At 63.8% G+C, this 24,259-nt stretch overlaps 1 protein-coding gene across 1 annotated transcript; it reads right to left on the bottom strand.

The window, feature by feature from the left end:
* Positions 1–22,144, bottom strand: KRT80 (keratin 80). The gene is made up of 9 exons (XM_026000026.2): positions 21,405–22,144; positions 16,259–16,467; positions 11,619–11,679; positions 11,323–11,418; positions 4,192–4,356; positions 3,789–3,914; positions 2,635–2,855; positions 2,136–2,191; positions 1–2,002 (listed from the first exon to the last, which is right to left on the bottom strand). Exons 1-9 carry the CDS (start codon positions 21,843–21,845, stop codon positions 1,875–1,877), a joined length of 1,503 nt encoding a protein of 500 aa, XP_025855811.2. The 5' UTR covers positions 21,846–22,144; the 3' UTR covers positions 1–1,874.
* Positions 22,145–24,259: the final 2,115 nt, after the last annotated feature.

Raw genomic sequence — 24,259 nt, 5'->3', positions numbered from 1 at the left:
TCCATGGACAAATCTCAGCACTTTATTCATCCCTTGGCAGGAGGTGGGGGCATTGCCCTCAGGACAGTCAGCCAGCCGGGTGGGGTGGCTGGGATACGTGTTGTCTGCCCAGATAGTAAATACAGCACTGATATGCAGAAACAGGAAGGGAAGCAATAAGTTAAAAGCCACATAAGTTATGAAAAATAATATATATATATACTTTATATATCTCGTATCCCCACTGAGGATTTGCTCCCTTGGAAACCAATAAATAGGCAGAGAAAAAGCAGCAATCAGCACCCTTTTGGGACTTCAGGGATGGGTGTATGTCTGAGTTCTCTCCAGCCTGACATTCCCGCACAGGCGTGGAGGACCTTGAGGCCTTGCTGGGGCCGAGGCCTTGGGGGACATGTCCCGGAAAGTGAGATGAAGGAATTGAAGACTGGGGTCAGCAGAGGGATGGGGCGAGGGGCAGGGATGGAGCGAGGCTGGGGGGGAGGGTGGGTGGTGGAGGGGGCGGCCGGAGCTGCCAGGATCCCCATGCAAGCCCCCAAAGTGAGAGGCAAGATGAGGAAAGAGGCATGCTCCTCCCAGCACCAGATCTTCTCTTTGGATGCAGAATTCTTTTTGGTTGTCACTGGGGCTCCCCAGCCCAACCAGAAGGGCTCAGAGACTCCCAGACCTGCCTGGACTGTGCCTTCTTCACGCACCCCCCACCCCGCCAGGGCAGGCAGGGGAGTGGGCTTTGTAGGAGGAGGGGGCGGATGGGGAAGAGAAGAAGGAGCTCTAACCCCACAGGTGTGGGATGTGCCGGGCTCCTCAGTAAATGAAGAAGAGGTGGAGGGGTGGGCTGGGCTGTTTGGCCTGATGGAGAGAACAGGGACCCTGAGAGTTGGGATTTGTGGGAAATGGCCCAGGTGGAGGAGGTGGTACTAGGGGTCTCCAGGGCCTGGGACACCAAAGCCAGGATTCAGGCTTGGGAATCGCCTAGGCGTGGGGAGGGGTATGTGTGGTGGGGGAGCAGGGGGCAGAGAGCTAGCACCCTGGGCTGGGTGGTGAACCCCGGGATGGCAGGGAGGGGAAGAGAGGGCCAGATTCCCCTGCCTGGTGTCAGGCTGCCATCTGGCCTCCCTCTCACAGGGGGTTTGGTTTTATCATGGCAAGAAGAGCTTCTGGAGAAGCAGCCAGGAGCTGCCTGGGCAGCCTGTGCAATCCTGACTGGCCCACCGTGAGGGCCCCGCGGGAGGAGGGAAGGGGCACGCGTGTCTGGGCTGACCTCAGAGGTCCAGGCTCAGGTCCCACACACCTGGGGAGCTCCCTCCCTTCACTCCCTAATACTGTCAGGTGTCTGGGGGGCCCCAGGTGGTGCTCAGCACCCAGCCTCTGCAGGAGCTCCGGATGTGGGGAGGGGGCCCAAGCCGCCCTCCTTGGCTCCTGATCCCTGGCTGGCTGGGGGTGGGTGGACGAGGGCGCCAGCCTCGGTCCTGAGGCAGAGGCAAGGTGAGGCTTGATAAGTGAGTTTAGGGCAAGGGTTGGGCGAAAGGGGTCAAAGGTTCCTTGGTCAGAGCCCTCTGTTAGGGGAGGAGCCTCAGAGGGGAAAGGAGGTGGAGATACACCTGACCCCCGATTCCAGTTTACCCAGTCTGGCCAGAGGTTTGGAAGGGTAGGACTGAAACATTGAGATGGAGCCGCGTGCTTCTGAATAGCCGGGGACACTCCCGTGTGCCCCCCAGCTCCCCGCAACCCACAGAAAAGCAGCCCCGGCTTTGAACCCCCCCTTTCAGTCCCGGATCAGGCTTGCCTCCCGCGCAGCCCGGAGGCTCCACACCGCGGCCTGGGTCTGGCTGGAGGCCCTCGGGCGGCCGGGAGGGACCTGCCTGGGTCCCGCCGCCTTACTCTGAGACCTCGGACTCCTGCGACAGGAACTTCTCAGACATTTCAGTGATTTTGATCACGGGGCCTTTTTTGTTCTTCTTTTTCCGGGAGGGAGCCCTCGCCGCAAGGCCGGGCTTGGAGGCCGCTACAGGGAACATAAGGGGGGGGCAGGGAAGGGGCCGCAGGTTTGGGAGCCACTTGAAATAACCCCTTCGGGGCCACGATGCCCCGCGCCCCGTCCCCGTCCCCACCGCGGGCTCCCGGGGAAGGAGACTCACCGGGTCTGGATCTGGACTGCAGCACGCTGACCACGGCGGCCGAAGGCAGGTCCATCCTGCGGGAGGACGGGAATGGTGGCACGTGGAGGGGCCTGTGGCCTAAGCCCCTGCACCCCGGCCCTGGGGCCCTGGGAGCGGCAGGTGGAGGGCAACCTTGCTTGTTATTCCTGGCCCTGGCCTGCCCTGCGGTGTGACCCTGGCGAGCCAGTTCGTCCTCTCTGGGCCTCCCTGCACAAATGGCTAACAGTCACCGCCACTTCACCGTGATGGACATTTGCGTGCAGAATCGTCTTAACCCTCCCCCCCGAGGCTATGTCATGATCAGCCCATTTTCCAGGTAGGAAAACTGAGGATTTAGTGAATGGGCCAAAGTCCTGGTTTGTAAGTGGCTGAGCTCGGGATAGGATCCCAGGTCTTCCCTCTGGCGGCATCCTGTGGGCGGGGAGCTGGCCCCTGTGGCACTGGTCACCATCCGCCCCTCCACGGCCCCACCGCCCACCTGCACTCCTCGCCCTCCACCAGCTTGCGGTAGGTGGCGATCTCGATGTCCAGGGCCAGCTTGGTGTTCATGAGCTCCTGGTACTCGCGCAGCTGCCGGGCCATGTCCTGCTTGGCCTGGTGCAGGGCGGCCTCCAGCTGGGCCAGTTTGTGCTTGGCGTCCTGGAAGGCCAGCTCGCCCTGCTCCTCGGCCGCCTTGATGCTCTCCTCCAGCTTCAGGCACTGCAGCCAGGAGCACAGAGGGAAGGGGTTTGTGAGCTCCGGGCGGGGGCGGGGGGAGGAGAGAGTGGGCCAGGAGCCTGTCTCTGCGCTCTGTGGGGGTGTGCAGGGCAGGGGGGCATGTGGGGCAGGGGGCAGTGTGCAGGGCAGGGAGGCAGTGTGGAGGGAGGGGGGTTTGCAGGGCAGGGGGGTGTGCAGGGCAGGGGGGATGCACAGGGCAGGAGGTGGTGTGCAGGGCGGGGAGGCGGTGTGCAGGGAGGGGGTGTGCAGGGCAGGGTGGGTGTGAAGGGCAGGGGGGCAGTGTGCAGGGCAGGGGGGATGCACAGGGCAGGAGGCGGTGTGCAGGGAGGGGGGATGTGCAGGGCAGGGAGGTTGTGCAGGGCAGGGTGGGTGTGAAGGGCGGGGGGGGGGGTGTGCAGGGCAGGGGGCAGTGTGCAGGGCTGGGGGCTGAGCAGAGGTCCTCTGGGGTGTGGCTGTGGCAGTGCTGGGGCAGGAGGGACCTGAGGAGCCCGTGGAGGAGGGAAGCCCCCCCCCAGGAGCCCGCCCCATGACTCCCTGTAAGGAGGCCTGGAAGCCGGGCTTTGGCCCCGCCCCTTCCCACCCGGCCTGGCTGGAGGCCCCCAGGGAGGGGGGGGCTCTGGAGTGTTGGTGGGGCTCCCTCCGGGCGGCTTATAGAGCCCCTTCACAGGGGACCTTGCATGACGCTCACAGCCGTCTTAGGAGGACACGAGAGGAAACTGAGGCACGGTGCCTCCCAGTGACCTGCCTGCCCTGGGTCTTGCATGTGCTCAGCGTGTGTGTGTGTGTGTGTGTGTGTGTGTGTGTGTGTGTGTGTGTGAGAGAGAGAGAGAGAGAGAGAGAGAGAGAGAGAGAGCGCGCTCGCCCCTGCATTCCTCCCTGCCCCCCATCCCTCAGGCCTGGCCTCTTGGGACTCACGTGGCTCTTGATGGAGAGGATCTGGGATCGAAGCTTCTGGATGCGCACGTTGAGGTCCGCGATCTCACCGCGGCTGGTCTGCAGGCTGCTCCCAAACCCAGCTGCGCAGGCGGCCCGCTCCTCCAGCTGGGGGGCGCGGGGGTGACGGTGAGGGGCGGCCCGCTGTGTCCCTCGCAGCACCCGTGCCCTTCGCCCCCCTTCTTCTCTCTGGCCACCCCCCCCCATCCCCCCGTGGTCCCGAGTGGTCCCGAGTGGCCCCGCAGTGCGTGAGCTTCCAGAGGCCGCAGGTCCTGGCCTTTCGGCCACCGCACGGCCGCCACGTGCTCCCCTGGGCCCGTTCTCGGGCCTGGAGGTGACGTGGGTGCCCCCCGCCAGGCCGCTCAGCCCCAGCCCGCGCCCCAACCTGTCTCCGGGAGTGGGCCTCGGCTTCCTCCAGGCTGCGGGCCGCGATGGCGTCGTACTGCACCTTCACCTCCTCCACGATGCCGCTCAGGTCCACGGGGCAGCGGCTGTCCATGCCCACGGTCACCGACACGTCCTTCACTTGGGCTGCCAGGTCCTTCAGCTCCTGGCCGGGTGCAGACAGGGGGGCTCAGGGTGGGCAGGGGGCACCAGCATCCCCAGGGCAGTGGAGCGTGGCCCCCCGTCTCCCAGACAGATGACCCCATGGTACCGCCCCCCTGCCCCTTGCCCCGGTTCCCACTCTGCGACGCAGCTCACCACCTGGCTCACCCACAGCCTGGTGTCCCCCTGGGTGGAGGGGGCCGGGCAGCGAGGGGTTCTTGCCTCCGGGGGCTCACCCTGTGAGCCTGTTTCTCTTCTGCGTCCCCGTCCTCCTGCGGTGGGACCCTCTCTGCCAGGTGGATGCCTGGCCTGGGAGGGTTCAGGCCCCCCTGCCCCGTTATGTCTCAGTGGGTGCGGCTCATCCCCCGCCCCCCACGGGGGTTCCTGAAGGTCTGGGACCCACTGTCCTCTGCCCGCCTCTCCCAATCTGGAAGCTGGCGGCTCAGCTCGTGGAGAAGGTACTGGGACGGGAACCCATGAGCGATGAGGGGCAGGAGTGGGGCTGGAGGCTGATGAAACTGTACTCCCTGCCCCCCGCCAGGGCCAGAGGCCGAGGTGACATCGCGGCCACCCTGGGTACTCGGGCCCCTCCCCACCTGGCTGACCAGCTTGCCTACCACAACGAAGCGGTTTGGCCCTAATATTTCCATCGTCTCCCCATCCTTTAGGCTCCCTCGCTCCCTGTCCTTTTTCTCTGCTTAGAAAACACCAGGCCGCATCCTCAGAGAGCCCCGGGAGGGTAACCCCTCTCATTTACCCGGGGGCGGAGGGGCCGTTACAGGTCAGGCTCCGTGCTGAGTGCTTTCTCGGTGTCCTTGCCAGGCCCCACGGCGACCGCTAGCCCCCGTTACAGAGGGGAAAGCCAGCGGGCACAGAGTCTATGGAGACAGCTGTGGGCGCAGAGGGGTCCCCAGAGTCCTTGCTGCTCCTGTAAGCTCCGTGGGCAGGGCCAAGGGGGGAGCCTCGGTCTGTCTTTCTAGCCCCAGGCCGGAGCCCGATGGACAGCTGTAGGGCCTGAATGCCCAGGGGTGCCTGGAGAGGCAGGTGGGGACAGGGGGCTTCCTATGGGGCTGCAGGTGTCACCTTTCAGGCCTGGGCGGCGTCCCCAGGAGGTGCTGGGCGGGGCTGGGGCGGGGAGGAGGAGCGAGCGGCTGAGGCCAGCACTGCACTGGCTGAGTGAGTCAGGTGGCAGGGAGGGGGCAGGCGCCCGGAGGGAGGGTGTGGGGCGCTCAGGTACTCCTACCTGTGCCCTTCACAGTCCACCCGGACCTTCACCGAAGTACTTCGTTCAGCAAGTTTTGCTCATTGTTCCCATTTTTCTGATTGCTTCACCTATATTCCTTCCTTCCTTCCTTCCTTCCTTCCTTCCTTCCTTCCTTCCTTCCTTCCTTCCTTCTTCTCTTTTTCTTTTCTTTTCTTTTCTTTTCTTTTCTTTTCTTTTCTTTTCTTTTCTTTTCTTTCTTTTCTTTTCTTTTTTTTCTTTTCTTCTTTTCTTTTCTTTCTTTTCTCTTTTCTTTTCTTTTCTTTTTTCTTTTCTTTTCTTTTTTTTTGCTTGTTTGTTTGAATCAGGATCCAAAGAGGATCCATATATTGCAATTGGTCCATAGGTCTCTAAGTCTCTCATTTTATAGCTGCCTCTCCATCTCTCTCTCTCCATCTCTCTCTCTCCATCTCTCTCTCTCCATCTCTCTCTCTCTCTCTCTCTCTCTCTCCCTCCCTCCGTCCCCCCTTGGCTATTTTTCTCATTGAGAACACCGGGTCGCTTGCCTTGTTGCATTCCACATAGTCTGGGTTTTACTGATTGCACCCAGTGCTGGTGTTGGACCTTTTCGTCTGCTCCACCCATTTCCCGGAGACCCGTGATTGGAGCTGAGGCCTGCTCAGATCCAGGCTCAGTATGTGTCTCATGACTATTCTGACCTCGGTTGCTGACTTTGGGCTCCCTCTGGACCCTGGGTCTGTCTTTGTGCACCGAGAGGTTGTGGCGAGCCCCCTGGAGCCTACACCAGCAGAGGCAGGTGCTTCTGACCTATAGCTCGTCACCCCGTGGGGTCGGCCAGGTCAGCTAGAGCCTCGGGTGGATGGGGGTAGGGGGGCCGCCCCTCCCCTGTCTGCTAGCTGCCCGACCCTCCCCATCAGCGTCCCTGGTGACAAGGACCGGCTCCTGCAAAAGGAAGCTTAAGGCAAAGACCTAGCTGGGGACAACCTGTCTCTATCCTGGGGCTTGCAGGACCCTGAGCCTAGTGGCCGGCTGCCCCTTGAGGTCTCCTGATGCAGGAGTTTAGTCAGTCTTCAAATGAACTTAACTGACATCTCTGGGTGAAGGCAGGGGGCAGCCCGGCCCCTTGGCGGAACAAGGTTGATGTTTTCTAAGACTCATGTCCCACTTCCACTGCTCAGGTGCCCACGAGAGGCTGACATTTCCTACATGGCACCTGTTACGCCAGCCAGGGCTTGGCTGTGGACGGTTTCGGGGATGCAGCTCTGCGATTTCCTTGCAACGGGGGTCGGTGGGCATCGGGACCAGATCGAGCCCTCTAGCCCAGGCCTGGGTTGGCATCTGTTACGGGCCAGGAAAAAAGCCAGGGCGCTGTGGGAAATGCCGGAGGAGGGCCTCTCGGGGCAGGAAGAAGGGATTGGCGAAACGGAGCTGATGGAGCGGCCTCAGGTCCTTTCCGGAGAGGGGCAGGGGAGCCTGAGCCTGGTAAACAGGAGGAGGAATGGAGGGTTCAGGACGCCTGCAGACCTGTTCAGGCACGCTGGCGCCTGCTGGGCCGCAGAGGGTATAACAATGCTGGATTGTGCGCTGCCACCGTGGGCCGGGCCCTAGGGGGCATGTGTGCTTCCAAGTCGGCAAGAATCGAGCCAAGGTGCGGCTGAGAGCTTCTCTTGGGAGCCGGAGCCTGAGGAGACTGGCACGCGTGTGACCAACCCTCTGTGGTCCACGGGTCAGGGTAGGCGGCGCCTGGGAGCTTAGTGTGCTGCTGCTCGGTAAAATATAGTGCCCAATGGCACCAGGCCCTGCCCACTACCACTGCTTATTAGCCGCGCGACCCTGGCCAGGTCCCTAGTCCTCTCTTAGCCCCCGTTTTCTCACCAACTAACACGTATTAATATTCACCAAGCTTTAGGATGTACTGACAAGCAGATCCCCATAACAGGCCGGGGAGCAGGCTCTGCTATTTTCCCTACTTTACAGACAGGGAGATTGAGATACAGAGAGAGAGAAAAGAACGTGCTGGAGCTCATGGAACCGCTAAGCCGGGATTCAGATCCACGCTGCCCTAGAGCTTGTGCTCTCTTAGTCATTATCCCTACCCTCTTAGGGTTGCCGTGAGGAGTAAGCGAGATTACACCTGGAAAGCACTTGACGTGGGGCCTGCGGGTGTAGCAGGTGCTCAATAAATAGTAGCCGAGGATGCTATTCTTGTAACAGGTGAGAAGCTGGGGGCGAAGTGACCAGCCTATTCCTGGAGGAGCCTCCCTGGTGCTACGATGGCAGGCGCCAGAGCAGCGTAGACACCCCAGGCTCTCTTTGCAGTTAAGGGCATACTGGGAGGTGCACTCGGCTGCAGTGGGGGTGGGGACAGCTGGTCTCCCTGGAGCAAGAGCTTGTGGGTGGGGCAGGTGGTGGTCTGGCTGGAGGCAGCCAGGCCCCAAGGGCGCCGGGGAGCTGGGGTGTGCCCTGGACACTCAGGGGGAAGTGTGGGCCCCGGGGTGCTCTCCCCGGCTCATGTCCCTGGAGCTGAAGGGCAGAGGGTTGCTCAGGAGGCTGCAGCGTATGCATGAGGTCCTGAGTGTGTGTGTGTGTGTGTGTTGGCACAGGGAAGCACTATTTTCTGAAACACAGAGGTGGGCCTCCAAGCCGTGTTTTTCAGACCTGGTGTCTGCTCTAGGGTGGAGCTGGGGTGTCCGGCCCTCCCAGGGCTACTCCCATCCGGCCGTGTTTTCCTTTCACCGGAGGTAGCCAGGGCTGGCACCCGCCTTTGCTGACACCTGCTTGGTCCCCTGAAGTAGCCACGAGCCGGTCACCGGCTCTTGAAAGGTGGCTCGTGAGAGCTGAGAGGAGCTGTAGGTGTAAAATGCATCCCCGATTTTGGAGACTTGGCATGAGAAAAGATTACAAGACAGCCTGTTAATTTTTCTGTATGGATCCCATGGTGACTGATTACATTTTGGATATATCGGGCTGAGTAAATTGCATCATTAAAATTAAAAAAATTTTTAAATGTGGCTTCTAGGGATGCCTGGGTGGCTCAGCAGTTGAGCGTCTGCCTTCGGCCAGGGCGTGATCCTGGTTCCACATCGGGCTCCCTGCATGGGGCCTGCTTCTCCCTCTGCCTGTGGCTTTGCCTCTCTTTCTGTGTCTTATGAATAAATAAATAAAATCGTCAAAAAAAAAATGTGGCCTCTAGAACGACAATTACATATGTGGCTCTCCTGTTACAGTTCTCGTAGCGCCCGCTTAGAGACCCCTGGTGGGGGGAAGCTTTGTAGCCTAGGATCAGTGTTGCCTTCCCAGCCCGCAGTGGTCCCCGGAGAGGACTGCAACCCTCACAGCCGACGCCAGCTTGGCACCTCGCTGCCTCCCAGAGGGATAATCAGTGCTCTATGCACGGAGCTACCCCGCGTCCACGGCGGTCCTTCTCCACAGCACGGCCTTGCCGGCAGGAGCCGTACCGTCACCCATCCGTACCACCCACCGCAGGACCCCCAGAAGCACCCATCACACTTAGAATGAGGTCCAAACCCCGACTCGGGCCCTGAGGCCCTGTGTGTGCCGACCCCTTGCCTGCTCCTCTGTAGCCACAGCTGCCCCTGCCTCCCCCCTTTGTCACCAGACTCGCCCCTGCCTTAGGTGCTTGCAGAGGCCCCGCTTCTGCCCGAAGCCCTCTCAGCTCTGCACGGGCCTGGACCTCCCCTGTCTGGGCCTCCCCTCACTCGTACCTCCTCTGGGGCGCCCCCTGACCTTGACCGTCCCCTCCGTGGGGTTCCTTGCAGCTCCGCCCTGTTCACTCTCCCAAATGGTCTTGCTCAGATGTTTGTGTACTTGCTTATCACTTGTCCCCTCTTAATTGAGCGGAGGCCCCCGAGAGCGTGGACTGTGCCCGGCATGCTCCCTGCTGTGAGATCAGTGCTAGGCACCCGGCAGGCGGGCAGTGAACGTTTGTTAGATGGATGAATGCATGTAGGAATCAGCCTGGTATTATGCTGAGGAAACTGGTTTTACAGATGAGGAAATGGAGGCAGAGAGAGGTGAAGTAAGTTGCCCAAAGCCACAGAAATGGAAGAGAAGAAAGAGTCAGGAGTGGGGTGCAACGGCTGCTAGATCCAAATGGAGCAGGGGCCAAGAAGCCTCATGGTGTGCCCGGGCCCATCGCTGGCCGCGCCTGGCCTACCCCCAGCCAGTGTCTGCACCGGCAGAGCCTCTGTCCCGACTGGGAGCTCGGGCCCTGGGCTCTCCGAGATGCACAGAGCCAAGTGGGGATCCTGAAACGCTGGCTCTGAGGCCTGGCTCCGCGGGGAGTCAGGGCGGAGGAACTCCTAGGCCCCTTCTCAGGCCAGTCGGCAGGCCCCGGCCTGGCCACGGAGGGCTCGGTTAGGGACGTGAGGCTGCTCAGGGCGGCTGGTCCCGGGCCGCCTGGCGGGGCCGCCTGCCTGCTGCTCCCGGGGCCGTGGTAGTGTCTCCGCGAGGCTACTGCCCATGGGCCACAAACAGGCTCAGGCCCGCGGAACCCCGGCCTGAGTGGGGGCCCGACCCGCTGGCCCATATGCAGCCTCGAGGCCTAACGTCTGGGACGCTCCACAGGACGAGGCCACCGGGCTGTGGTCAGCAGCCCCTCGAGCCATTTTAGCAGGACTTTTAATTTAATTTGTATTTTTTAAAGATTTACTGATTTGAGAGAGAGGAAGAAAGAGAGAGAGCGAGGGGAGGGGCAGAAGGAGAGGGAGAGAGAGGATCTCAAGCAGACACCCCCCGCCGAGTGCAGAGCCCCACGTGGGGGGGCTCCATCCCACGACCCTGAGATCATGACCTGAGCTGAAACCGAGAGTCCTGCGCTTAACCGACTGAGCCACCCAGGCAGCAGCCCCTGCCCCCCCCCGCCCCCCGCCCATGTTCAGCAGAACTTTGTGATTGACGTCGGTCCCTGCTCTGCTCTTGGCACCCGGGGCTGCAGCACGCAGCCTCCCAGTCCTGCATGCCCAGCTCCGGCCGAACTGAACCCCAGCCCCCGTACCTCCTTGCTCCCCAACTGGGGACCTGGAGAGAAGACTGGCTCTCCGGAGGGCGCCCGGAGGCAGAGTGGGGTGGAGGGGAAACGTGCACAGCCCTCAGCAGGGCCCATCTGCAGACCGCGCTCCCTGGCAGTGCCCTAGGCCTTGTGGGTCACTGTTGTCCACCCCGCACCCCACCCCGGGCTCAGCTGGGGGCTTAGGGACAAACCAAAAGGTATCTGGAGGCTCCTCTGTCTGCATTTATAGGGTCATTTTTGTTCTGGGAGATGCTAGCATCGTCTGGGAACCAAAGAATCTGGCTGCAGGTCTTCCCCCCACCCTGAGCCCCAAGCAGGGGAGGGTGACAGGCACATCCACCCCAGCCAGGCCTGTGGGTGTCTGCCTTTGGGTCGCATGGGTGGGGGGAGATTAGTTCAGGCTGTTCGAGATCCCCGGGTCCCTGCCTCTCAGGCCACTCCCCCCCCCCCCCCCCCCCCCCCCGCGGGCCCTCTGCGCTGGAGAAACAGGCTCTCCTCGAGCAAGAGGCCTCTTGGGCACTTGCCTGTGCTCCGTGAGATGAGGGATGAGGGGGCTGTTGGGTTAGTGACAGCAGCGGGGGAAGGGGTTCGAGACTGTTCCGTCCGTGGCCAGAAAAGGTGAGGGACTGCGGAGGGTTCCATGCCCTGCCGGACGCCTCCCTTACCTGGGGACAGGTCGGCTCTTGGCTCAGGGGACACTGGCCCCGTCTTCTCACCTGCTCGTAGATGCTTCTCATCAGCTCCACGAAGCTCTGCAAGCCTTTGAGCTTGGTCTCCAGCTCGGTCCGACGAAGGCACTCGGCATCCAGGTCCTGGGGGTGGGAGGCGGCTGAGTGCCGGGGCGGGAGGGGTCCCACGGCAAGAGAGGGGTGCCCATCTCGGGGGTGGGGTGGTTCCCGGGGGAGCTGCGGGGCGAGGGCAGCTCCTCGGGTCTGTCTGCTTTCCCCGGAGCCTGAGGGAGGGAGGGCAGAGGGCCCTGAGGAGGGAGCCCCAGGGGCAGGCGGCGGGCTACCTTCTTCAGCTGCACGAAGGTGAACTCCATGTCTGTGCGCCTGGAGATCTCCTCCTCATACCTGGCAGGGGCGGGGGGGGGCAGAGAGAGAGAGGACAGAGCTTGGGGTGTGATTAATCCCCCGGGAGTCCCCGGAGCGGGGCTCGGGGCCTCTGCTGTCCCCTGTGGTGCCTCCTGCCAAGGAGGAAAAAGTGGCCCTCGCCCCGGGGCTGCAGCCCCTCATCTCCTAAGGCGCATCCCTGCTGAGCCCGACACCCAGCTCGGCCCCGGGGAGCAGGCAAACCAGCTTCCCGTTGCCTCGCTCCTCCTGCACCGTCAGCCAGTCCTCTCCCGAGGGCGCGTTGATCCCCTTCCTGGCTCTTCCTCACATTCACCTCCTCCAGGGAGCCTCTCCTGATTGCACAGCTCTCTCGCCCCAACTTTGTTCTCTCATCTTTTCCCTATCTCCTGCCCGCAAGAATCTCCATTTCCAGCAAGCCGCGCCTCTGGTGGAGTCTGCGGAGGCTGCCCCGCGCTGTCTGCCCCCAGCCCGCCCTCTCCCTCCTCCCCGCCTCCTCTCTGCGTCGCTTAGCTGGCAGGACACGGTTCCGTCATGTTCCCTCCGGAGGGGAGAGCGTGGACGTTGCAGTCAGAGGGACGCACAGTGGGTTCTCGGGCAGGCCGCTCGCTGCCCCCTCCTTCCTGGGCTCGCCCGTCTGTCCGGGGTGCGTGCGTGTGCGCGTGCGTGGCGGCCCAAGCCCGCCCTGGTACAGTGACACACGTGCACCGTCCAGCCTCGACAGGGGTGAGCTCCCTCTCTCCTTAGATTTGCATCCTCCTTACTCGGGGCCACGTTGTGTTTGGCACAAGGATGCTGTTGGGTGGGAGACGGGGTCTCTGACCTTAACCCCTTCCTCTAATCAAATCTCTGTCGTGCCCCCCCCTGCGCTCCGCCCGGGGGTGCGTGTGTCTGCCCCCCACTGGCTCCTCAGCCTCAGCCCTGCACCCTCAGCGGATGGGGGAACCCGCGGCTTCCTTTTCTTCCCTCCGTTCCAGGGAAGGCCTGAATCACTGGCGGCTCTAATTACAGCCGCCTGCCGCCCACCTACCCGGGTCACCGACCTCACGGCGGGGCCGTGTCCCCCCTGGCCGGCGCCCACGTCCGCTGGCTGCACCTGCCAGCACTCAGGCCTTCTCCACCAGCCTGACGTGAGAAGCTGAGGGGAGCAGACCCGAGTTGGTAAGAGCCCCCCGGGCCCCGGGTGTCCGGGACTCCATGTGCATGGTGCACACTCGCCGTGGCTGCCGCTTTGGCTTCCCCGGAGCCGGCAACGGGTTCTCAGGACACAGGGGTCACGGGCGTGGGGTGGAGGGGGTGCCAGGGAGACCGGTCTGCAGTCTGGGGCCTTCCGGGGCTCACGAGATGCCCGGGAAGCTTTACTCGCACCCTTTCCTGCACAAGTGGGCTCCAGAGCCACGCTCCAGGGCTTGGATCCCGGCTCCTTGCTGCCTGGCTGCGTGACCTCGGGCGGGCCGCTTGTGTGCGCCTCAGTTGCACAGCAGCGACGTTGCGGGGGTATAGGACATAAGGCTTGGCACCAGCTGAAGCCATTATTACTACCTGAGCTCCGCTCTGACACCCTGGCCCTCAACCCCTCTGCCTCGGCTGCAGCATTTCTGGAGACAAACCGTGGGAAGCCTCGTTGGGCTTCTCGGCACTTCCGTCCCAGACTCCCCACTGGGAATTTGGAGGCCTCTGAGGTCTTCCCTGCCCTGGGGGCAGGGGGTCTAGGGAGCCCGAAGCTGGGAAGCTCCTCGCTGGCTGGCCCTCCCCATGTAGGCCCAGTGGTCAAGGCTCTCCCCTTCTCCCCTCCCGTCTGGACAGCAGAGTTCGTTCTGGTCGAGGGCAGGACCTTGGGGAGAGCTGTCCAGTGTGTGTGGGGGGTTCTGAGCTGCCGAACCTCCTCCTTACCCCTCACCGTCCTTCCCATCCTTCCATATACCTTCCCTCCTCCCTTGTCACCAACTCTACTGGATTTCAGCCCTACTTCACCCCCTCGACCAGATGCTCTTGTGCAGTGAGCCTCCTGCACGACTGTACACGGCACCCCTGAGTCACTTGCTGTGTCGCCTTGGCAAGTGGTTTCCCCTTGTCGGGCCTCTGCTTCATCCTTACTAAATACAAGGCTTAGCTAGCTGATCCTTGGGGTCCCGGAGACATCAAAGCTTTTGGAAGTCTCTATCGTTACCGAGACTTGGGTCAATGCCATCTCCCCTACTCCACCCCCAGTGCCCTGCCAGTCTGCCAGCCACCGGTTCCCAAATCCATTCTCAGCCCTTTCCAGCTTGTCACACCCACCCGGGCCCCCGCTCCCAGTGCCACTCCCCAACCCCCCCCACCCCCCATGACTTGTTTATTTCTAGGACTGAAGCTGATCTCATCGGCCTCCTCGGAGAAGCAGGGCGCACCCCTCCCTGTCAGGGCTTGGCCTGGCGTCTCCTGGCTCCTGGGCCCCCCGCCCCCAGGCTCTACACAGCCAGGCTGCAGCTTCCCTGGCTCTGGCCTGTGGCTCTAGAAGCCCTCCAACCTCACCTCCCCCAAGCCTGGTGGGTTTCCTACCCGGAGACGGGGAGACAGGCCCTGGGCCCAAATAGCAAGCTCAGGGCGCAGAGGGAAACCGGGCGGCAGCCAAATGAGGAGGCTGAACCGGATTAAAGCAACAAGCAGTGTTTGTACAGAGCTTCCAGTTACACATACCCGTGGATGTGACCCCGCTGGGCTCACAGGGGCGGCCTCACGCCGTGGTGGCGAGGGTTGGGGGTGACACTTAGCACTCACGGCTCTGTGGCTGTGGACTGCTCCCTGCCCTCTCTGGGCCTGCATTTCCCTCCCTGTGAAAGGAGGATCCCGGGCCCCCATCCAGCCCCCAGGCCCCCATCCAGCCATTCTCTGATTCTTCGAGGACCAAAGCGCTGCTGGATATCCGTGAAACCAATCTTGGGTCCTGGTGCCCACGTGATTCCCCTCATCACGGCCAGGCGTGGAGCTGGGCAGCTCAGAGTGGGCAGTGGGCTTCCCCGTGGGTTTCTGTAGGAGCTCATAGGGCAGAGCAGGGGCGGGGCGGGGGAGAGGCGGCCCCTAGGCCGTGGAGGGGCCCAGCCGTGAGGAGGAGCCCAGGCCAGGGCTGCAGGTCATGCTTGCTGGCCAGAAAGTTCCAGCTAGACCCACAGATGAGGAAACTGAGGCTCTCCCGCAGAGTGTGGAGAGCTTCACCTGACCATCCCCTCTGAATATGGCCTGAGCATGGAGGGGTGGGTCACACGGAGGGGCGGATCCCTGGACTCCTGACAGGCTGCCCGAGCCCCACCTGGCTGGCTGTTCCCAAGGCTGCACACCTGGGGTTGGCAGGGCTCGGGCCGAGCGAGTGCTGGAGGAGGGGAGGGGTGGGTTCAGGCACATCCCGTCCTCCCGCACCCAGGCCGGCGGCCTCTTGAGAAGGAGACCAGATCAGGGACCCGGGTGGCTCAGTGGTTGAGCACCTGCCTTCGACTCAGGGCGTGTCCCTGGGGTCCCGGGATCGAGTCCCACATCGGGCTCCCTGCATGGAGCCTGCTTCTCCCTCTGCCTGTGTCTCTGCCTCTCTCTCTGTGTCTCTCATGAATAAATATATAAAATCTTAAAAAAAAAAAAAGACCAGACCAGAGGAAGGGGCGCAAGGGCACAGCCAGCCTCTCTGCTGTGTCTCAGCCTCCTGGTGCTTGAAGCCCTGCCCGCTGTGGGGCCAGAGACGCCACCTCTCCTCCGAGGGACCCGAGCACCTGTCTCTCCCGACTGCCCAGTTCGGTTCAGCAACCCTGTGCCAAGGACCACTGTGCGCCAGGTGCTTCAGCCCTCCGGGGGCAGGGGGTAGAAGGCTTGCCATTTAAGGCTGCCGGGCCCTACGCCGAGCTCCCCACTTCCTCCTCACGCCAGCCTCAGGATGGTTCAGCATCGGCATCCCCACCCACACAGGGGGATACTGAGGCTCGGAGGTTGACGACCTGCCCGAGGTCGCAGAGCTGGTGAGGGCCCGAGGCCAGCAGCAAAGCCCTTCCCATCTAGGAGCGTCTCGCAGGCTGGGGCTGTGACTTCCCCGTCTCCCCAGATCGCTAGGAGACCACTGAGGTCACGGCAGGCATCACCTACAGGGCACTGCTTCTTTAGCCCAAAGCCCCACCGGCTCTGCCCCTGCCTACTCCGCTTCCCTTTCCAGCCCGCTCGAGAGCCAGTTTCCAGACCGCATCTGCGGCAGGAGCCCATCTGTGGCTCCTGCTGGCGACGCTTTCTCATGGCCAGTGGAATGCACCGGCGGGAGCCGGGCACAGCAGGGGGCAGGGGACGGGAACTGCCATGGTGCCCAGGCCCCGCAGGCACAGGGCCTAGCTGTCCATCCGCGTAAGACCGACTTTGCTGCAAGAGGCGCTATCCGGGAGGGTTGCGGTGGGCTCACCGCCATATCCTCCCCGTATTTTGAGTCCTGGCGGGCACATAGTAGGACCTCGGGAAGCACGTCTGTAGTCAAGACGTGTTCCTGGGTGCCCTGGGCCTTGCATCTGGGCGGAGGTTGCGCATCTGGGCACCCTGAGTCCCCGCCCGCGGCCCCCTGCAGGATGCACCGTACCTGATCCGAAACTCCTCGACCTTCTCGAGCACCTGCAGCAGGTTGGCCTCCAGCTGTCCCCGCTCCTGGCTCACTTTGCGCAGCTCCTCCTGCAGCCGGCCCTGGTACTCCTCATAGTGGTGCCCGAGGTCGAAGGTGCCCGAGTCCTGGCCTTGCAGGAAGCGCCAGCGGGTCTCTAGCAGCTGGTTGCGCTGCTCCAGGGCTTGCACCTGGGAGAGTAGGGGGGCGACGGTGAGAGGGCCCGGCGTGCACAGGGGGGGCGAGGGGGCCCGGGGACAGCCGGCCTGCCCGCATGGGGGCGTCCCCGGGCGGTGGCAGCTCATCTGCTCCGTGCTCACCACCCCGCGGGCTGCACACGCAGTCGGATCACATCTCCAGCTCCTTATGGTTCAAACAGAAGATGGCGAGATAAGGAGGGAATCAGAAAGGGGAGGGGCCGAGTAGCAAAGACTTCCTAGGGGAGGAGGGGCCCAATGTACCAGTGAGGTGACAGCCCGTAGGCGCCCGCCTGGGGCGTGGGTGGGAGACCCCGGGAAGGTCAGGTGTCAGAGGCCCAGCTCCCGCGGCCGACAAGCCCAGTCTCATCTTGCCGCGGAAGCTCGGCTCGGTCCTTCGCTGTAATCCTCCCGACGGCCCTGGACTTGTAGCCTCGCCAAGCCTCAGTTTCCCTGGCTAGAAATTGGAAAGGACACGGCCTGCCTGGGCCACCTCTCAGGGTGATTGGGAGAGGAAGCTGGGGGTGTGCCCGGGGCGGTAATACCCGCGAGTGTTTACGGGTTCCCTACTGTGCGCCAGGCCTCGCTCTGCACGCTGGACGGCCTCACCTCATCACATCCCACAACCTGACGGGCTGGGTACGGCGTCGCAGAGGGGTTGGACGACTTGCCCAAGGTCACAAAATTAGCAAGTGGCAGAGCCAGGGGTGGGATCCAGGGCAGTGGGGGCTTAGAATCTCTCAACCCCTACAACCCCACAGGCCAGTGTCGTGTTGGGCCCTGGGACGCCCCTGCCCTTCCCGGACTGGCTTCTGCCTCTGGTTGGGGCCCGCGTGGCCTCGAGGGTGCGACGGCCGAGGGCTCCGGGGACAGCTGCCTCCCTCCCGCTCTCCTGCTCACTCTGCCGCAGGGGCTCCCGCGGCGGCTCCCGTCCCGGCTGCGGCTTGCAGGCAGGATCCCCCTCGAATCCTCTCCTTCCCCCCACGTGGGGCAGCCCAGCGCCCTGTCCTCTCCAGGCTCCGGCCGTCCTCTGACTGTCCTCCCCACCATCCCCGTCCCTCCGTCCCTCCCCGTTTGTGCTCCCAGGTCCCCCTCCTGCAGGAAGCCTCCTAGAATCACAGCTCAAGAGAGGAGCCCCTCCCTGATGAGACCCTCAGTTGTCCTGACCTGCCACCCTCCCGGCCAGGCCAAGAACCACCTGCTCTCTTCTTGGGACCCTACAGTTAGGATGCCCTTGCCAGGGGCAGCTGGGAGACACTGGCTGGGCAGGCGCCCTGGGCGGGCTGTTGCCTGCGGGCGCCCTGATGTTCCCTAAAGGCACAAGCGAGCGGCTGGCCGCCCCCCTGCCCGCTGCCCGCAGCCCCCCAATCACAGCTGGAAGAGCTGGCACCAGAGGCAGGAGGCCTGCGGATCGCCTGGTTTACTCTCCACCTACAGTCGGGGAGGTGGGGGCCCAGGGTGGTCCGGGGACTTGTCCGGGGTCCCTAGGGCAGCTTGCGGGCCACGCCTCCCTGCCTGGTGGCCGCTGCCCACCCTGGACCTTCAGGGGCTCCCTGTTCCTCCTGAATCTGGTTTGCCAGCTGGGCCCTCCTCTTTCTTCCCGTCCTGCCCACATCCTTTTGGGTTTTCCCATGACACCCCAACATCCTCGAGGGGTCCCCTTTGGCATCGGCATCGGACAGCGGCAGCTGGAGGACTGGGCGACGGCCTTTGTGGGCTGTCGTTCCCCTGCTTAGCTCCCGCTTGCCCCGGACGTTGTGGGGCCGACCCGCTGCTGGCGCAGCCGAACAGGTTCCGTCGGCACGACCGTAGAGGGTTTCTGTCTTGCGTGTGTGAGGGCTCGCTGGGGGGCAGATGCGGCGCACCCCGCCTTCCTTGGGTTTTGACAAGCCAGAGCCGTGTGTTTACACTGAGGGCGAGGTGAGGGGAGAGGCGTGAGGCTCCTTCCTCCACCCCAGCAGCACACACCCTGCACCCAGGACGTCCTTCCCTTGGCCCCGGGCTTCCCTACGGCCCCGCCGGGAGGAGGCGCGCCTTTGGCTACCAGGCCAGCCAGAGGGCACCTGTGGTGGCAAGAATGGGGCAGCCCTTTCCCCTGCTGCCATGGGGGGAGTTTCTCGTCCTCTCAGTGGGTGGGGATGGAAACTCATCCCCCGTCCAGGACCTTCCCGGTGTGCAAGGCTCCTCCCTCTCGGGAACAAAGGCCCAGGGAGGGCTGGGTAGGCAGTTCATTGCTCTAACCTGTCAAGGCTGCTGCACACTCACCTCTCAAGTCCCCTTCCTCCCTGTTCTGGCCTCTGCCCCCTCCCTCCCCGCCCTAACACGGCAGGTGGCAGCTCTAGGAGGGGCCTCACAGAACAAACCCCTCGTCTACCTGCCTCCCATTTACAGGTGAGGAAACTGAGGCCCAGAAGCACAGCACTCACCAAGGCCCAGCTCCTCCACCCGTCTGCAGAGCAGGCCCAGACCGGGGTGGGGACAGAGGGAGTAGAGCAGCCCAGGCTGAGGCTCCCGGCTGGGGGCTCCCGGGGAGGGAGGCTTCGGATCCCCAGTGCACGGTCCCCGCAGGTGAGCTTACAAGTGGGGACCCCGCGGCACGCGGGTCCTTCTCCCTCCTTGGGGGATGGCTGTCAGTTGTCAAGTCCCCTGCCTGCCGGGAAGGGCTTGTTTGTGCCCCTGTGTGTGCAGGTGCCCGCTGCATGGTGGCTCTGGCGACTTCCAGAGGCCACACGGGCCCACGGGCAGACGCTGTGGCCGTCCGTCCCTCTGTGTCCAGGTGTTCAACACCCGTCTCAGATTCCCTTCTTACTGCCTCCTTATGTGGGCTGCTGGCCCTGCCTCAACCTCCCCTCCTGCTGCCCTCTCAAGGGCTGTGCCCCTACCCATCCTTCCACTGGCCTGAGCTCAGGGCCACGTTCAGAGCAGCAGCAGAGCAGGGAGGCGGTGAGTGGCTTGCCCACGGAAACACAGCCTGCAAGTGGAGGCCCAACACTGACTGCTCTCCGGGGACCCTCGGCCGACTCCTGGGGGTCACCCCCCGTCCTCCTCCTCCTTAGTGCTCCCTGATTTCTCTTGGCACCTCAGAGGGCCCAGAGGGGCCGTGGACTTGAAGGGCTACCCTGCCTGCTTCTCCTCTTTGCCTAGAGCCCCCACCCCTGCACTGGGCATGGCCTCTGGCTCCCAGGCCCACACACTTCTTTCCAGTCCCCTATAAAGGGTCCCCAAGAGGCTGGCACCCACGGCTCCTTGCATCCTATCCTGGCCCCTGGGCACCAGCCCTAGCCCCTTGGCCCCCTCCCTGTGCCCACGTACCCGTCCTGTCCCCATGGCTGAGGTGCAGGGTGATATCAGCCCTGGCGCTCAGAGGAAAGCCACCCATCAGAGCCAAATTACATAGCTCACCAAGCATTCCTTTTAAGGGATTAAAGCGGTTTCGGAGGAGGTGGCTCTGCAGGGACCTGCCTCCCCAGGGCAGCAGGCTGTTTTCCTGGGGCACACGGCCCAGCGGCGCAGGGCTCTGCACAGCCGGCCAGGCCGGGGCCTCGCGGGAGGGAACGTGCCACCTCAGTGGACGGTTGTCCTTCTGCAGCTGTCACTTCCCAGCCTCATCCCCCGACCCCCCAGTCACCCCGGGGTGTGGGCACAGGAACGCTGGTCTGGGCACGTGAGCTGCGGGGAGAGGGAGATAAGCCCACGGACCCGAGGTCAAGTCCAGACTGTATACCTGGTGGTAGCGTGACCCTGGGCAAGGCCCTGAACCTCGGGACGCTGTCGCCGCGTCTCTATAAGAGGGGAAATAGGCACCGGGGAGCGTGCTGTGGGGGCCAGCAGCGCACATTTGCAAGGTTGCCGCAGAGAGCTGGGCACGGGCAGATGCTCCGCACACGTCCCTTCCTTCCCTCTGCCCCTCCCCACGGTGCCCACCCAGCAGCACACGGCGGGGCCTGGGTCGGGGGGACAACGCAGACCAGGCCTGCGGCAGGGGCAGAGGACGGACTCTGGTTTACTGAGGAGGGAGAGGTCGGGTTTCCTCATCTGTCAGTGGGCACCAGGTGACTCCTTCCATGTGGTTGTGGAGGGAAACGGAAGCAAACGCGTGAGGCATCCTGCACGGTGCCTGGCACGCGGTCAGCAGTGAAGGCAGCTCTTGCTCCCATGATGCTTACGGTCATGCCACAAGGCGGGGGCAGAGCTGGGGGCCGCTCGGGGGAGTCTCCCGGCGGAGGGGAGTGGGGAGTGGGCTCGGGAGGCGGGCAGGGCTCCCTCGGAGCTCTCGGAGCCCCTGCCCCGCGGCGGGGACGGACAGCAGTGCCACACCCGCGTGGGGTCTGGGGACTGACTCCCTCTCGGCCGTGGGTGCCGCGGAGGCCGGGCTGCCCGTCTGCCTCTGACTGGCGACACCGATTCTCTGCATTCCTATCTCCTGACATGCTGCCGCGGCCTTCCTGCTGCTCAGCCTCCTGCTGGAGGCACCACGTGCTCCGCTGGCCCCGCTGACGCTTCTGGCCGCGGGAAGCTGAGCGGCGCCAAGGCCTGGAAGGGGGTGGGCCCTCGGGAGCCCATCTCTGCCCCCCTGCCTCGGGGTTGGATGGCAAAGCACCCCTCTAGCAGCCATTCCGATGAGGGGGTATCCTCCTGGCCACACTTGGGGCTCCCCACTGGTGTCCCCCCAGGGGGACAGTGACCCCAACCCGCGAAGCACATTGTTGCCCAGACATCCCTGGGAGCCGTCCTGGGGCCTCTTTCTCCCCCAGTGCCCGGCGGGCGGCTCAGGGCTCCCAGCTCTCTGTCCAGAGCTCGCCTGCCTGCGCCTCATTGGCCGGGGTCAGGGGTGGGGCATGATGCTCCAGAAACACGGAGCCCAGCCCCCGGGCCAGGTCTGAACGTCCTTCATTTTTAGGACCCCCCCCCCCCCCCGCGCGTCTGCTCACCTTGCCAATCAGGGAGGCAAATTTATCATTGAGGACCTTCATCTCCTCCTTCTCCTGGTTCTTCTGCTGCTGGATGGCTGGGTCCACTTTGAGGTCCAGGGGCACCAGCAGGCTGGAGTTCACGGTTACCTTGGGGATGGTGCCGGCCGCCTCGCAGCCTGTGAGGCTGCGGGAGCTGAAGCCTGGCCCGGGGGTCCCGCAGCTGCCCCATCCCGAGGTCCCAGGCCGGGGGCCGCCCGCAGGGGTCACCTCACAGCTGCTGAGGCTGCTGAAGCCAACGACGCAGGAGCGGCAGGCCATCGCGGGCCCCCGGGCCCGGGACGCGGGAGGGAGGGCGCGGGGATGTGAGCGAGCCTTCGAGAGGTGGCGGGGCGGCTGGCTCTGGTCGCAGGCAGGGCAGGCTGGGGACTGAGGAGCAAACACCTGTCCTACAGTGCTCATTAGCTCCAGGAGGGCGGGACGCCTCCCAGCCCGACCAACCTGTTAGATGATGCGATGCTCCTGCCCCTCCCCCGGCACCAGGCACACATCTCCTCCCAGGGCCCGAGCCCTGCCCGCTTGAGGGGGCTGGTCACAGGCGCCCCCGCCGAGCTGGGCCCGGCTCCCGGGAGGGGGGGCAAGGCTGGGCTGGCTGGTGGGCTGGCTGCGGTGGGGCGGCGGCAGAGGCAGGCCAGGCCGGAGGAGGAAGGACGGAGAGGGAGAGAGCGCGCACCTCTCACCGCAGACCTCACTGCATACCTGAAGCCTGACGTATCTGGGCTCACATACTTCTGGAAAAGAGGAGGCAAGCGCAGGCCGTGAGCTCCCGGAGCGCGGGGCAGCCGTCCTGGGCGGCGTGCCACCCTGGCACCGGGAAGCAGCACCTCCGGATTTATCTCCTCGGCCTAAGAGTCTCCCTGGCTTATCTTCTCTTCCTGTCTTCCTCCCCCTCTCCCTCGCTCCTTCCTTTGACCTGTGCTTCATTGAGCACCTGCTAGCGCAGGCCGCGGTCTCAGAGGCCCGAGAGGAAATCGATGGCCGAGGCCAGGAGCGCTTGGCTTCGGACAAGTGAGAACTGGGCTCCAGGCTCGGCCTGGCCGCTCGCTGCCCTCGGGCGGGGCACCTGACTTCTGTGTCCAGGATGGAAATGCTGCCCCGACCTCCACGGGGCACCTCCACGGGGCTCCTCAGCGTAGTCGCAGAACTTGGTGGAGGGCAGAGCTCGAGGGCCTCGTGAACGGTGGCTACGACCCAGGGCCCGGCTGCAGGGCGGTGGCAGGGGTCACTGCGGCTCCTCCTCAAGGGCTGTGGGATGGTGCTCCTGCCCCTGCCCTCCCCTCCTCTCCTTGCCTCCATCCTCCCTTCTCCTCCTTCTATTGCATCTTAAGAATGAAGTATCTATGGGGACGCCTGGGTGGCTCAGCGGCTGAGCATCTGCCTTCAGCCCAGGGTGTGACCCTGGGGTCCTGGGATCGAGTCCCACATGCAGCTCCCTGTGTGGAGCCTGCTTCTCCCTCTGCCAGGGTCTCTGCCTCTCTCTGTGTCTCATGAATACATAAATAAATAAAATATTTTTTTTTTAAAGAAAGAAAAAGATAAGAATGAAGTAGTTACAGAAAAGATGCTAAGTGGCTCCCACAGAGCCTCGGGTGGGGCAGCCCGGGGACCCCCCTCTATCTCACCTACGCAGTCGCTGGCTCTCTGGGGCCTGCTCTTCCTTCCTCCCTGGTGATGTCCCTGGATGCTCTTGCCCCGGCTGCCTGGCCCTGTGTGCCCTCCCTGGGCCTGGTGTGTGCTGCTCTGGGGTGGTGGGACCACAGCAGAGAGAAGGCCTGTCTGGGGGAGACTCAAGGGATCTGGGCCTCTCTGGGGCTGGAGGAAGAGACAGGCTGGAGCCCGGAGCCACCACCGTGATCCCAGGGCCCATTCCCGGCCTCCCGCCTCCCAGGCCCGTGCTCTCTCCCACATAGTGGGCACTTCTGGCTCACTGGGGCGCAGCAGTCTGTCCGGGGGGCCTCGACTGTATCCTGAGGCTGAGACCCCGGCTCTGATGATGGGTGGAGGTGGGAGGGGGAAGGTGGGCTGGTGAGGTCCTGTGCGGTGACCGGGTCATGGGGATGGTGTCTGTGTCCCCCCTTCCGACACATGGTGCCCCATTCCCCACTCAGCACCCGTTACACGGCCCTCCCCAGCCTCCCTGACCTGGTATCTGAATGGCACGTGGTCCACCTGAACCCCCTCCCCATCCCACCTCCCGGGCCACCCCCACGTGCGGCTCTGTGGGGACAGGGGAGGTGGGTGATGGCATGTGGGCTGGGCTGGTGCTGAAATAACAGGTGACATGTCAGGTATGTGGCCAGTGCTCTACCTGGATTAGTTCCCTTAGTCCTCCTGACACCCGAGTGGACAGGTTAATTCTCATCAGCCCCGGTTTTCAGAGGAAGAAGCTGAGGCTCCGAGGAGCTAAGCGGCTGTCTCAGGTCATATGGTTTATCAGGGGTAGATGTGCACGCAGGCAGCTGGGCTATGGCCCTCCCTCTGCTGTGACCCTCCGAGCCTGGTGATTGGTCCCAGGGAAGGGCAGTGGGATGCCAGGGGCCCCGTTCCACCTCCTGATTTTCCTTGAGCTGGACGCCCTAACTCCCGAGAGCGCCTCCGCAGACCCGGGTCGGCTATTTCTGGCTAGCTTGGGCTGGCCTCCGTCAGCGCGTGGCCGCGTCCCCGGGTCACGGCTCTGGGCCCGAGCACTGCGCTGTCCTCAGGGTGTCCGGGCGTCCTGGAGGCGCGGAGGGCATTGCTGGCCTGGTGCTCTGGGCGGGGTGGCACGGGGGTCCCGCTCTTTTCTCCTGGGCCCTGCGGTCTCTCGTGGGGGCAGT

This window comes from Vulpes vulpes, chromosome 8 (assembly GCF_048418805.1).
Source record: "Vulpes vulpes isolate BD-2025 chromosome 8, VulVul3, whole genome shotgun sequence".
Classification (NCBI taxonomy): domain Eukaryota; kingdom Metazoa; phylum Chordata; class Mammalia; order Carnivora; family Canidae; genus Vulpes; species Vulpes vulpes.
This window is presented reverse-complemented; position numbering and strand designations above follow the sequence as displayed.

Excerpts from the sequence above, each read along its gene's own strand:
- KRT80 (XM_026000026.2), bottom strand. The coding sequence starts at position 21,845 with ATGAGCACTGTAGGACAGGTGTTTGCTCCTCAGTCCCCAGCCTGCCCT. Across the intron at positions 11,419-11,618 it reads CCTTCGTGCAGCTGAAGAAG|GACCTGGATGCCGAGTGCCT; the intron begins GTAGCCCGCCGC and ends TCCCACCCCCAG. Across the intron at positions 3,915-4,191 it reads AGGCCCACTCCCGGAGACAG|CTGGAGGAGCGGGCCGCCTG; the intron begins GTTGGGGCGCGG and ends CGCGCCCCCCAG.